Source organism: Crotalus tigris, unplaced genomic scaffold (assembly GCF_016545835.1).
Source record: "Crotalus tigris isolate CLP2741 ecotype Arizona unplaced genomic scaffold, ASM1654583v1 scf7180000024340.7048381, whole genome shotgun sequence".
Lineage (NCBI taxonomy): Eukaryota > Metazoa > Chordata > Lepidosauria > Squamata > Viperidae > Crotalus > Crotalus tigris.
In genome coordinates this window covers 6,480,259-6,495,292 of record NW_024100510.1, presented here as the reverse complement: position 1 = coordinate 6,495,292, position 15,034 = coordinate 6,480,259, and the positions used below count along the sequence as shown (strand labels likewise).

The window sequence follows — 15,034 nt, the reverse complement described above, 5'->3', positions numbered from 1 at the left end:
GACTTCATAGACATAAAGAACTGAAGTACCAGGAAGCATCACTTACACTAAGTCAAAGCATTACTGTTTATTCAGTTGCCAATAGATAAAAGTTCAAAATATATTGTAGAGAGTTTAACTTCTTATGGTGACAACGGCTGTTTTTAAAATATTATTTATTTAGAAATAAGTAAGAATGTAGTGGAAGGAAAAACCAGGTAGCAAGTATCAGATATCAGCTCAGCTAGACTATGTTTTTTGATTATCCCTTCCTTCTCTTCTTTTCAAATGAAGAATGCTTTTTGCTATTTTTTTTACCCACTCCAAATGCAGTTCTTCCAGATGAAAGAGTGATTGGAGATGACCATTTCATTGGCACCTGTCCCTTTCATAAAACTAGGAGCTGATTATCCGAATTTATTAGAAAATAAACAATTCTACATTGAATTGTTTTGTCAGTAACTAGAAAGCTAAGATGAACAGAAACATGTGGATGCTATTGCCTAGAAACAGAACCTCCTAGTTATAAACATAATGGTGTCTTACCCATCCCATTTCTGCTTTTACTGATGCTTCACAACAGAGTACAGTAAAGTTCTTTAAAAAAAATTAAAGAATTTATTTAAATTTATTGAAATTTTTAAATATATTTTTTAAAAACTTTAAAATAAAACTTTAAAATAAGCCATTTTACAATATTGTGAGTGAAGTTTCATGGTTCAATATTGTAAGTTTTTTCTTGATTTATTTTATCTATAGATAATTCCTCCCTACAATGGTTATGGTTTCCTTGAAGACTCTCTTCAAAACTGTTTCAGTTTGATTCCACAACCTCCTAAGAAAAACATTATTAAGATGCTAGAAAATGACCACAAAATTTTGCGCTATGCTGTTAGAATGGTGAGATGTCATGATTTATAGTTTTCAGAGTGATTATTGAGTTGGGGATTAGAAGTTCTTTTAATTTTACCTCCAGTGGTAAAGGTCCAAGTAGTAAAATTTTACTGTAATAAGTATTCATATATAGGAGTTTTTAATTTAAACTTTTGATGACTTTGATAACCTGATGAAATTGCTGAAAGAAGGTCAATCCATAATAATAATAAAAATTCTATTTCTCACAATTCATAGAAAAATAGAAGCAGATGTTAAACTATTATATCAGAATAATCTTTCAACTGAAAGTACTGTGGTTACATAGAATCTGATTAAAATAGAGAGTTCTCAAAACTAGGGAGTAATGGGAAATACATATATCTGTTTATATACACAGTGTAGTTTGCCTTGGCTGGTTGAGGACATCTATTGAGGCTCTACATTTAGTTCTCAGCTTAAGCAATTGTCCCTTTTTGTTGCTTTCATTTCAGAGCATCCAATCATTTTATTACTGCAAGATTACATTTCAGAAGGCTTTCAGTAGTGAGAGCAACTGGAATGTGTATAAAACCAGAAACAATATAAAAATAGATGTCCCATCAAAGGAATAAGTTGCCATTAAATATACGTTGCACAAATCACCTCAAAATATACACATACAAAAATACTCAGGTCTGTCACACAGTATAGGAGCTTGATTAAATCATAAATTACATTGGATCCAGCAGTGTGATGCAGCTGTTAAACAGATTAATGAAATCTTAAGCTGCATTAACAGAATTATAAAGTTCAGAAAATTGCAGAACAAAATTTGTTTAAATATTAGGAGAAATTTTTTATGACTCAGAGCTATTTAACAGAGAAACAATTTCCCTTTACTGGAAGGTGGTAAGATCTCTTTCAATGGAGATATTTAAACAGAGGTTAAATAGGCCCAGTGGTGGGATTCAAATATGTAAACAACCGGTTCTCTGTGTGGATGCCGCTTCCGGAAGTCCATTCTGGGCCTGGGCAACAAAAAATTAGCTACTGGTTCTGCCGAAGTGGTGCGAACTGGCTGAATCCCACCACTGAATAGGCCTCTTCATGGAGAGTGATGTAAATGTCATTTGCTTTGAACAGAGAATAAATGACTTCTGAACATTTTAAATAATGATTCAGCTGGTTATTCAGGCTGCTTTTTACACAATGAATTAATTCAGTATGGCTGGGAATTCTGAGAGTTTCAGTACTTTCAAGAAGATGTAATGTTGAGAATAGTCAAACATGAACAAATCTTTTAAGCACAGCTTATTTTGCAGTTTACATTTAATCTTTAATCTGTACAGGAATCCACAAACCCTGATGACAGCAAGAGACATTTTGTCCTCTCCTATTGCCTCGCTACTGACATGATAAGCATTTATGAACCACCTATGCGCAATTCGGGAATTATTGGTGGTAAATACCTAGGCAAAACCAGAATCCCAAAACCAGGATCCTCTACAGACGATCCTGTTTATTATGAACCTGCCGACTTAACCATAGGTGCTATGATAGAAGGTAAGTAGAAAGATGAAGTATAAATATTTTAGAAGTGAATATTTTGGCACATATTCATTCTTCATGCTATATTTTTGCATAAGAAATAAAGTTTTTCTCTGTTAGAATTATCCCAAAAAACTGTAGCATAGAGAATTATGTAATTTGCATCTAAAACAAACTGGATCATTTTTCTCCAATTCCCCTTGCTTTCATTAGGCACTACTGAGCTATTTGAATCGTAAAGTTCACAAATGACATATCTTTTCAGATTAGTTACAGCCTGGGTTTTTGGAGAGGGATCTGACTTCGATTATCCCTTGGAATGATAAAATGCCATCTTACTGACAAATAAACAAAGCACTAAGAAATGGCAGAGATAAAACATATAGTTAGTCCTCTTACAGCTTATTCCTATAGCCTTACAGAGTTTCCTCAGAGCAGAATAGAAATCAAAATATTGATAGAAAGTAACTGCAATCACATGGTTGTTGTACCATATCTGTTATCGGACGTTGGCGATCATGTTGGTGATCCTATTTTTATCAGCAGCCACACGATAAAGTGCTGCTGAGTTTTGTCCAAACCAGTCCCTTAGATTTTGAAGCCATGATGTTCTTCTTCTGCCTGGACCTCGTTTGCCTTCAGTCTTTCCCTGGAGGATTAAATAGAGTATGCTGTATTTTTCTAGGTGTCGCATCACATATCCAAAATATTCTAACCTTCGTTTTTTAATTGTTTGGATGATTTTCCTTGGCTTTCCCAGGCGGTTTGTTTCAAATTTTGCTTCAATTGCTTTGCAAAACAAAAATAGATTGTTGATCTGCAAGTTTAGTTGAAACTTTTTACTTCTTGAACTGCAGGGTTGTTCTTCTAAGAAAATAGCCAGTCATCTATGGCAAGGGTAGTTCAATACCACTTTTTTCCATTTATAGGGCTTCAAGGATTCCACCAATGCAATTCAAAGGCGTATTGTTACTTTCCAGATTTCTATTTTTCATATTTTCCTTGTGTCACTGAAAAGGTTTAAAATAAACACATGTTATTGCTAGGCTTAAGACACCTATTGGCTGTTTTTAAAAAAATCCCAAAATATTCACCACCAGTGTTGCTGAGAGTTTAAGAGGCTGAAAAATATGTGCACCCTTCCCACCTCTTAAATTTTTTTTGATAAATTTTATCCATCTGAAAAAGTTTGCACAAGTTTAATCTGTACTTCTGGAGCTGGCAGACAGTTGGTCATGATGGTGACTGATTGTCTCTTTCGTGCAGTGTTTGGCCACAGGTTCATTATTGTGGATGCCGATAATTATGTGTTGAATTATATGGAAAGCAATTTGGAAAGCTTCCCAGCATCTGTTGTGCAGTCTATGAGGGATCATTTCGCACCTCGCAAGGCAGCAATAGAGGAACTAAAGAGGTGAGCACTTGAAGAAAATATACATAGAAAATGTTCCATACTTAATAACCAACCAAGTGCATCTTTGGTGTAGGATGAAAGCAACTGCCCTTTATTAATTATACTGAATCTGCAGCTGTGTGTCTGAGGATGATGGAAGATACTCCCTTTACATGACCACATAGACAATAAATCAATAACTGTATCGCTTTACCTTCAAACATCACAAGTAATTGCAGCTTTCATAAGGAGGGGCTTACACTATGCACCCATTTCCAGTTACCAACGAATGGTATCAGGAAAGAGAACTTGCTTTCATCCTATACCAAAGATGCACATGATTGGTTATTGTGAGTAACCAATTGACATGATAAACTATTCACATGTTTTTCAAGTTCCTAGATGAGTTAACTACCCCTGTAGATCATGTTCAATCAGATCGAATAAATCTAAAACAATCTGTACTGAAATGTTTTATTCATGTGACTACTACTTGCATGGAGCTAGAAGTGACAGTTCTAGCTAGAGAAAAGTTGGAATTGAATTTTAATTTAAAAAGACACAGAGGAAAAGAATGATGTCTTACCTGGCAGAATAAGATCAGGATTTGTTTTTAGAGTCAGATAAATCTGCAACAGTTATGTTGAAATGGTTTATGATTTGTTTTCATCCATCTCATTAGTAGGCTGATTAAAAATTTAGTAAATTGGTCAGAGTGCATTGCAAATTGGGGGTATTCATTGTCAGTGTAAAATGTTCCTGCATTACTGTGACATATAAATACATCTTAAGAATGGATTTTCTTTTGAACTTTTTTTGAACTTATCAACTTCTTTTGATAAATTTTGTCCATTCTATTCTAAGTCCTAATATCTCCATAGGCCCCCAATGCTATCCATATAGAATGTATCTTGCCATAGATTAAAATGTAGGTGATTAATGCAATCTATTAATCATAATTTTAGGAAGCCTTTCAAGATGCTTGAGTCTTAAGGACACTTTATTTAAAGGAAGTTCTTGTCTCCCTCTAGGTTAGCTTCCAATGAGCCTGATCCTCAGGAGCTAGCTGCAGTATTGGAACAGATTCAGGAACACATGAGGCGGCATAATTATCTGCCAGACAGCAGTATGCAGGAGGCTTTCCTTCAGCAAGATAAAAATGGCTCAGGGCTTCTAAACAAAGCAGAGTTCTTTGCCCTTTGTGACCATTTTAAAATACCAACTGATGATTCAATTTTCCAAAAGGTAAAAAGGAAGAGCTGGCAATCTGTTCTATCTGTAAGCCAAGGCTGATCCACAGTGAGAACAATGATAGAAATGTTCAAACGGAGAAATAACTGTATTTAGGCTGTTGAATTTGGAAATACAAGTAACAGGATATTAATATTGTATGGAGATACTGGTACACCTGTTCCTTTCATAATTCTACCAATATGATTCAGAGACTGGGATCAATCTAAAATCATTGTAGCTATACATTTGCTTTCATTTCTTTCTTCATAGTACCGACACAAATATAGCATAATACAAAATAGAATACAGAATAATAGAGTTGGAAGTGACCTCAGAGGTCTTCTAGTCCAACCCCCTGCTCAAGCAGGGGACCCTAAAACATTCTGGACAAATGACTGTCCAATCTCTTCTTAAAAACCTCCAGTATTAAATATTATATCTCCTATATCACGGAAAGTTACAATCTGGATTGATATCTTTATATAGCGATTTCTTGCCAATTCATGTTGTGATTAATAGAATTTTCCTAAGTTTATCAAAGCAATGGGAAGTTACTGAATATTTCCATGAGTGCCATTTGCTGATTTCTGTTAGGATTTTAGGAGTGACAAATTCCAGAGTGGTTTGTACTAGCCATTTTCTGAAATCCTTTTGTATACACAAAATTTAAGTATTATTAGATGATATGCTATTGCAGTTAACTAGTGGCATTTCATGTTTTTTAAAAATTGATTTTATCTTATTTGAGTCCCAATACTGGTGATTTATTATGTGATAATTGTCATTTGCAGCACTAGTTATTTAGCTAAAATATTCCAAAGTCTTATAGAAACAGGTATGATGCCAGTATTTCATTGCTAAGCAATGTAATTCTAAAGCTTGACATCATGTGACCATGTTGCTTAGCAACAGCAATTCTGGCACTCACCATTGCCATCATTAATTGAATTCCATTGGTCATTAGCCAAGGACCCACCCCAATCCAAACCATTCCCAGCTTGGTCCCTCTCAGCCCCATGCTCAGTTCTTCCAAGATAAGGGAATCTTTTCCCAACAACTCCTCCCAACTGCCTATTCCCCTAATCTCTGTCCTTCTGGTCAGCCTGCGACCTGCTTTGTGGGGTGGCAAGCAGCTTCAGAACCTCACAGTTGTGGGACTGCTTGCCATGTTGTAGCTCGGGCTGCAAGAAACCCCTGAGCTGCAGCTACCTTGGGAAGCCACACCCTGGCCCAGCAATGTGATGCATAGCCCCAGCTGCCCCAAGAAATCCCAGCCGCCCTAGCCTAAGTGGCCCTGAATTCAGAAGCCCCTGGTACTGTAACTGAACTTTGCTGCCTTTCTGCTCCCGCTGCTGCTGACGCATACCTGGCCTGGCCACTTGAGGCCTTCTTCCCCAGGTCTCACAAGAATGCTGCAACTTGTGACATTGAGGAAAAGCCTCATGTGACCATCAGTAACAGCCTCGCAGAGGCTGGACATGCTTGGTCAGCAGTGGGAGCAAGAATATGGTAAAGATCAACTGGGGTGGTGGAGCCCATGGCACAGGGGCTGTGGAGTGCAGGGAGCCAAAAGGGCACAAATGGGGGAGAGAGGTGAGTGGCAGGTGTTGAAGTGCCCCTATAGTTGTGTAGGTGGGCTGTTAAACACCAGAATTTTGATCACAGGACAAAGGTAGCCTTGCAATGGCCATAACGTCAGAAACCGGGTATTATTTGTTCAGTACTGCTGTAATTTCAAAGGGTCATTGAATAAATCATCATAACTCAAGACAACCTGTATTTAACTCAATGGTAAATGTTCGTTACAAATCCCATAGTTATTCTTTTTTATTTCAGTTTAAAAGAACATAGATTATTCCTGATTTTTTTTCCATTTTAGTCAGTTTGCTACTTAGATGTCAGATTTTATTTGAATAGCAAGGACTTTCTTTGGATTTTGTAATAAGTAATAGATTTGGAATTGAAATTGAAATGTGAGAAAGAAAATGATAAAAAAAGTTCTCTGGGTAAAACTGCATAATATAGACAGTTGTTTCCTTCTTCTAATAGCATATTATGTCTATGTTTTCACACACCCCAAGAATCCAGCAATTTAGAGAAATTATCAGAAAAGGAAAAGTCTGTTTTTTATGTTCTATTCTGAAGATTAGAAACAAAAATCTTATTACTGCAGATTAACTGTATATACTCTTAGAACATGTGGCAATTAAAAAAACATGACATGGCATTTGCAACTTCTCATTGGCTTCTTTCTCTCTTTTTGCAGCTTATTAAGATATGTTCACATGGAGAAAATCAGATAAGATACCCTGATTTCCTCAGAGCTTTCCAGTGTTGATCAGTTCAAAACTAGCAGTTACCAGCTATACAAGATCAATTTCTATTAAAAATGCTAATTATTAAAAGCTGCTCTGGTATTCCTTCTTTTTTTATCATATACTCAGCTTTCCAGATTACATGGCAAAAACAGTCTATCACAGGTCTGATCCTTCTGGTAAAGTGAGGGTGGTTATCTTAATGCATGTAATTATGGGTAGTTCTCTTATTTTATTGCCTGGGAAGCAAAAACACTTGTGGGATTCTGTGTCAATGTAATTATCCTTTAGTCTTTTAGTAATAGACCTACTTTATTGGTTATGAACAATATGCCTGTCTCCCACAGTGTATCCCAGCTGGTTCAGTCCGGCAAGGTTGGCGCGCTCTGGGTTCCATCTTTCAGGTCCCTGGAAGTGTTCCTTCTATGTAGCAATGCCTGTGCTCTGGAATGCAGTTCCTCCAATTTGTATGACTGCCACACTATTGGACTCCAAATATGTGATTTTTTACTGAGGCCTTCAGTGAGTGAAATTGACACTCCTTTTCTTTCTTTGTTAGATTGTTACTTGTTTTAAAATGTTTTTAACAATTTGTAAATCATCCAGAGTTGCTGCAAGTCAGGTGGCATATAAAATTATTTTACTATTATATCAAATGCACAGATAAGTTAAATCCCTTAACCATTCATCTTATGCTCCAGTGAAATTGAAAACATGTATTAGAACATGGGTGTCAAACTCGATTGTGTCATGTGACGTATAGTGACATTTTTGCCTTTATGGAGCCGGGATGGGCATAACTTGTGTGATCAACTGGCCCGCGCGCGGGCTGCCAGCTTGACACCCTGTATTAGGGTTAGAACCTTAGGACTCAGAACTTTTCAGTCCCTAAATGGGAGGAGAAGACATTTAATGGCAGTCTATTACTAATATGATTTCCTTTCTGTTGCCTGAAACAAGTAAAATTATAAGCCTTCATTTAAGAAAGGATAAAACTTACTTAGGTCTACATATAAGAACCAAGCAAGTTTTATGTCATACGTTTCAACAGAGCCATTACACTTGCTCTGTCCAGGATTTTCTTTGTTGGGACTTCTCACAATCTCAGCATATTCCACAAGAGTTTCAAACATGTTCAAATGTTCTGATATTCCTCAGCCAGGCAAGCAGGAAGTCTGCAGCAATGAACACCAAGCTGGTTAGGAACCATGTTTTCATAGTTAATGGTGAGGAACAAATTAATATTGAATAAACAATGATATTTTTCATCATTCTATGCCTTTTTTATTTCAGAAAAATAGTTGTATCACAGACTGCTTTCATAAAAGCTCTTTAACAATAACAAAAAATCATAAACAAATTGGATTTTTCAGCAGTGGGAACAAAATGTTGAGAACAAAAATCCCCCAAAACTGTCCCCTCCCTCCCTACAAACCAGGAGACAACAAGATTAAATTTAAATATGTAAAATTAGGCTTAGATTTGGTCCGTAATTAGAATTACTAATAGGAAAAAACCCAGCCATGTACACTTCTAATGTAACATTTTCTGTTCTATACAGTCATTTGAAGAACAATTATAATACTTAATTTCTGAAGAAGGTCAACAAAACAAAGCCCTTAGAAATAACCCTGATGTAGCTGTGGATTCAGGATAATAAAGATTTTTTTTTTTCTGGAAGACACAAAAGAATGTATAGAGGTAAACGGTTTTCCACTTAATTGTATCAGAAACAGAACAAAATCTTAATTTCAACCAGACTGACAGCAAATTATCTGCAACCTTCACAATGCATTTTACATAACACCTACAATTTGTTTAAAAAACAAAGCTTAAAAAAATTGTATGGGTAGGACATTTAATTGTTTTGCTAGCTGCTTTATCACATGGATACTTCGAAGAAAAGCATGCCATATGCTATTTCCAAAATCACAAAGATCTGCTAACTGAGCTTTGGAACGCTTAGTTAGATCTCAATATTATGCTACATATCTGTTGATCCCTGTAGGCCAGGGATAGGCAAATTCATGCCCATTGCAACTTCTTGAACCCCATCATGCTCTGTTTTAACTTTTTAAAAGTTTCAATTTTACAAAATTAATAAAATTAGGACGGTGGCATACTTTAAAGTGAAGCACCTGCCTCTAGCATTATCTGCAACCCTGAGGTCCCACTGGGGTAACAAATAATATCTAGTACATCATTTGTTAAATGGGTATTTTGTGACTGACCATATCTAACCTGACACTCATTCTGCAAGCATGCTCAGCATATGTTCTCAAAATTCCAAACATGCTTTGACCCAAAACATTTGCTTACCCTTGACCTAGAACAAGAAAGAAAGGAAAGGCACTATGAGGTTTTCCACACTAAATCCTGTATTAAATGAAGAACAAGTCCCAGAGCTAATGATGTTGCCCCCAACCCAAACAAATATAATTAAATTATGGAGAACTATTTTTCCCATTTCTTCTCCTCAAGATGAGGTCACTCACAACAGATCATAAATTGATGCAACTGTTTTTAATTGAATAACGGGAGAAGCAAAGTATAGAAGAACCAAGAAGTTAAGATTAAGGCTCTTATTGTTTAACTTAGAGTGAGACTACGTTTACTCATACAAAGGCACCCTTAGGTTAAAATCCCATTTGTGTTGGTAGATTGTCTCTCTTTACATCCACACACATCCACTGAGACAGCAATCTGAAGCAGACCATTAGTGCTGGAGAGGAAAGGTAACTCCCTCTAAGTTATTTTCACTATTATTGTAACACCAACATCTTTTATTTTGAGAATGAAAGCACCCAAAAATAGAAGACAATTCTCCATAAAAAGTGGCACAAATTGGTGATGTCTTATATATGGGTAACTTCTGTTTAGAATTGCAGCTTAGTGTTTTTTAAAGGCTCCGTTCCTAAATAATTACAAAACTAAGCATAACTTCTAATTCTAGCAACATACTCTATGAAAGATGCTCAAAAGCAGTTGCTCAAAAAGTTTTAGAACTACAATGACACATCCAAAATTAAAACCAAGAGCGTCTAGCCTGCTATGGAAATGTTTGTGATATGGTTTGTTCCGTATTACAAAAGGAATTCTTGCCTCTAGAATAGTTCCAATAATTACACTCATCAGGCAACTACTTATGGTCAAAAAGGCATAGAAATTGAAGCAAGCATTCAGCAAAAGCTGCCCCCTTGTTGAATAGCTAAACTAGTGCATACTAGTTCAAGTGAACTACAACAATACATATACAAAGAAAAACAGATATGAAGGATAAAAAGATTGGAAAGGCTATGTGATAATGTAAGGCACTTGCACAAAATTGTACTACAATTGAAAACCTGGTGCTGGATGAAAGAAGTTGGGCCAACTGGGTCAGGGTAAGGCCTGTTTGGAGGCTTTTCTGCAGCTTTTCAGAACTAGCTCTTTGGAAAACCTAAGTCTTTTGACTGAGCTTGGTGCAAAGTCAGAAAAACTCCATTTGATAAGATAGATCAGAATTAATAAAAAGCATAAAGAATTCTAATTTGGAACACTGATGTAAAGAATTGGTGTAAAAGAAAGCCTACAAATTGCACATATATTTTGTGGTCCCCAAAGCACTCCCAAAAAGATGTAAGTAAAATATTTGGCTAGATTTTATTTTTATTTTTTTGCATTTCAGTAGCTTTGGGGAAAAACTTAAAAGAGTGAGTGAACTCATTATGTCTTCCAGAGACTCAAAACAATTAAAAATCAGGGCAATTTTATTTCACACACTATTGCAAGGTGATCATCAACATGCCACACAGGACCAAGAGTTATTCTTCTGATGGTAGAAGCCATACATACCTGCTTTGCAATAGTGGTGGGCTTTCTATTGGGCTCAAGCAATATTGCTATTGCATTCACATATGCATGTAAGTTGGCCTGCCCACCTGACCTATTTAGCACCAACACCAACCCAGTTTGGTCCTTCACTCCTGTATAAAAATGGTACGGATGAGGTATATTTAGAATTCAATAAGAGTTAAGGAGTGACAGGCACAATATGGTATAGTTGATTTCAGCTCAGAAGGGCTCTGATCTGAACATTTCAAGATTTTGGTGGGAAGAAAAAAAATAGCTCTCTGTACGGTCTCAAGTAGTGCCAAGCAGCATTAAAGTCCATTGCAAGAGAAGGATAAAAAGAGACATATGATTCTTCAGAGATACAAATATTGTAAGCAGTTTATAGAGTCTTGTTTACTTCTTAAACTCCCCCAAAATTTTACAGCTAAGCTATATCCCTGACTCAAGAAACTTATCGCTACTTATTAATCATGCACTGCTATCTGCTAAGACTGCAGCAATCCTCTTAACAGTTGATCTAAATGCAAACCAGAGATGCTCTGGCAGGATGAAACTCATGGCTAATGTATTTGGTTTGGCAGGTCTTAACTTATGCAGACCTGCTTTAGATACAATAAAAGCATTCACAAAAAGGAGTAGTTGAATCAAATCCTGCGACACCCAACTACTAAGTATGCATTCTATTGATTTCATCCAATTTATTAATGAAATAGATAGTTCTATTCCAAATTATGGCAAAAGAGAATAGAAATCAAAAGTTTCTTCTTTGTATTATTTGAAAAGGAGAACAACATCATAAGATGACCCAGCTACATAGGGCTTAAAACAATGAAGCAACCCTGCTGGATAAGATGAGCTTAAGCACGCACAAAGGAGAACACAAGACAATTTTCATGAAAACAAAGAACATTACAGATGTACAAAGTAACTTTAAAAATTTTGTGTGAACAACCCCAATTTTTTTGTAGGTGCCAAATCAACTTAGCTAAAAGAAATGTAGGAATGGGTGGCTTCCGAGGTAGATTTTACTTTTAATAACATCCACCAACTTTACACATTGTGGCTCTCCCCTTTTGGGACATTATTCCTTCTCTCCCCTCCCCTACTATCTTTCATAATTGAACCTACTAAGCAACTAGGAACTAAATTGCCTTCAATCTGAATAAAAACAATATAATTTTAGGAATAAGAACACTAGGGCAGGCATGAATTCAGAAACCTATTAGATGCAACTTAGAAAAAGAGGTGCTTGGGAAAACAAGTGACAGGTTGCAATTCTATACCACAATGAAATGGAGTAAGCCTCTCTGAATTTGCTGGAATTTATTTCTGAGAAAATATGCATAAGAGTACATTTCATAGACAAAATATTACTATCCTACGATTGGATGGAGTTAAACATGAATGACTCAAACAACAAGACTGTACTAGCACTTTCTTAAGAAGGTCAACAGATAAAATCTTCAATATAAAAGATATTATCCTCTTATGAATAAGTCACAGTCTTCTCTTCTTCACTAGTACAAATGCCCTGAGCTCCCCTTTAAATGAATGGAGAAGCTTCTTCCTTCCCTCAAGACACTCCAGGCTGAGGCTTCCTAGAACAATGAAGGTGGAAATCATACTTCACACATACTAAACTGATAGGACAAGTATATTCTCCTGCTTCAGGAAAATTCAATTGTTTCTAAGAAAACATTAATTCTGTTTTAGGACCAGAAGGGAAAGATAAGAAAGAGGACCATATCTGTTCTAGTCTTCAGAATGTAATTAAAGCTACAAATGAAACTTTAACTTTGAAAATTGTGCATGCTAAATCACCAACAGATAAAAATAGCCATCTGTATCTTTCCATCATGTTTTGAAAACTTGACAAATCCTAACCATTTTACAAATCTTACTGAATATCTAATACAATTACAGGATTTAGATCAGAGGATGCTCTTTGAACAGGACTGAAACTGCATTTTTTTTTCAAAACCTGTCCTTGCAAGAGTGCCTTTTCTAGTGAAACAAGAACTTACAGTCCCCCAGATTTACTCCCAGAACTAAATTCCATCATGGGCTGAAGCTGCAATCTCCCCAAGCCAAAAAACAGATGTAAGGAAGTGAAGGAGAAAAAAAAGATATTACGTTGGGAACAGGGTTATAAAAAAACAAAACAAAACATTTCTGGGAGCATGAAAACAAGCAAAAAAGATGTTTTTTTGAATTGCACAATACACAAAAGGACAAGGAAAAGCTTTTGGTGTCAAGGATGAAGGCCTTTTGGTTATTGCAAAGAGAGACAGAGACAGAAAGACATAGGGATGGGGGAGGAGAGAAGAGAGCTTGGTTCACTCTGTGGGAGCATCACTTGAGGTGGAGCATTGTGAGGACAAAAGAGAGGAAGGTGCTTCTTATTTCCAGAGTCCTCACTCTTGCACCTCTGTCTCCTCCTCAAACATCCCATGTAGGTTGTCCTTTGGCTCTACGGAGACTTGAGTTTCTTGTTCCGTGGTGAGGTACCGTTTTCTGCCTTTACTAATCCATTTTCATGGTAACCTGGAATGGGGAAGGGGAATAATAATGAGAAATTTGTTTTAACAGATTGGTTTCTCTATTATGTTTCTTGAAAGTCAAACAGTGGTAGCTGATAAGAGGCTTCCAGTTAGGTCACGGAGAAACAGTCTTCTTCAGAAATGTCATGTCACCTCATTGCCCACTGCAGATTTCCTCAATCTCATGCTCCCCAAATGAGTAGGACCGAGTTCTCTAGAATCTTTAACTAGCAGAGCTACTGAGTGAAATCACAATGAAGAAGGCTTCCCTTGCATAATCCACAAGGCAATAAAATAGAAAGAAGCAGCATCGCATAAGTATTTCTAGCATAGCAAGGGCATTGATGCCACGGCTGAATCAAAAAGCTTGAGCCAGAGTAAGTCCCTTATTTGCATATTTTTATTCAATAAAATCTTTGCATATTGTTGTGCATTATATTGTTCATCATTGCCCTTTATATGTATAATAAAAGTAATCTATGCTGCATATTCATGGAAATAATATTTTGAATGAAATGCACACACTCTGGGGCTGGGTGACTGAGTGCAAGTCACAGAAGGTCCGTTGCTTAAAGGAGACATTCCCACTCTCCTGCTCCTAAATTTTTGATATTTTCTTGTAATTTTTTTTCATTCTTAATAAATACTTTTATTAAAGCATTTAATTAAAAATCTACTTCTCACTTAATCAGTTTAGTCCATCAACATTTCGCAATTGAACTGATTAATAATAAGAGGCATTCTGCAGCTTTAGTACATGGTCAATCAGGCTGGAAGCTCACCAGATTCCCTTTTCATTGTCTTTACTTGCTGTTTGAAGTGGGCAGTGGCTGGAACCCTTTTTCTAGTGTTCTGCTCATTCCAGTATTCACGCCAGCGTCGCAACTGGAAATGAATGAAGCGCCACATCATCCAGGCCTGTGAGAAACACACCAGAAGCAACACGCCCATCCTAGGAGGAGACAAAGTAAACATATTTGGAATAAGCACAACAGGATCTGGCCTGTTCTAGGGTGACAATCATCACCTGTATGCAGTTACAAGCTGCTTCAGGGGTGAGCCAAGGGCACCTGGGGAGCCCTGGTCGCTCTTCCTCAATGATCACTTGAACAGTCCTCTGTTAACTGGGAAACAGGGAAGAGATGACTGTCCCTGTGCGGTTAAAGGCAGGGGCAAGTAATCCTATTTAACATTACAACTTCCTCAGGGAAATAAGTCAAGACCACTCCCACAAGTTACAGCAATTTAACTGTCCTGGAAATGTTTTTCTTTTTGGAATGACTTAAGATGAGAGAAACTGAGGTTGGCAAATCCCAAGAAGCCGGGAACTCTGCAGT

The 15,034-nt window shown here is 36.7% G+C and overlaps 2 protein-coding genes across 3 annotated transcripts in view; one reads left to right on the top strand and one right to left on the bottom strand.

Annotated features, from left to right (window-relative positions):
• The window catches only part of EFHC1 (EF-hand domain containing 1), a 40,057-nt gene extending 32,640 nt beyond the window's left edge, over positions 1-7,417 (top strand). For both annotated transcript variants that reach the window (XM_039326419.1, XM_039326421.1), the window contains 5 exons: positions 739-879; positions 2,184-2,397; positions 3,649-3,796; positions 4,807-5,020; positions 7,275-7,417. In XM_039326419.1, coding sequence (XP_039182353.1) covers positions 739-879; positions 2,184-2,397; positions 3,649-3,796; positions 4,807-5,020; positions 7,275-7,346 — 789 coding nt within the window. In that variant the 3' untranslated portion in view covers positions 7,347-7,417. The remainder of the gene's footprint in view (positions 1-738; positions 880-2,183; positions 2,398-3,648; positions 3,797-4,806; positions 5,021-7,274) is intronic.
• Positions 7,418-8,582: 1,165 nt separating this feature from the next.
• Positions 8,583-15,034, bottom strand: part of TRAM2 (translocation associated membrane protein 2) — a 44,823-nt gene continuing 38,371 nt past the window's right edge. The window contains exons 10-11 of the mRNA XM_039326422.1: positions 14,480-14,649; positions 8,583-13,701 (exon numbers count right to left, since the gene is read on the bottom strand). Of these exons, the coding sequence (XP_039182356.1) occupies positions 13,628-13,701; positions 14,480-14,649 (244 nt within the window). The 3' untranslated portion in view covers positions 8,583-13,627. The remainder of the gene's footprint in view (positions 13,702-14,479; positions 14,650-15,034) is intronic.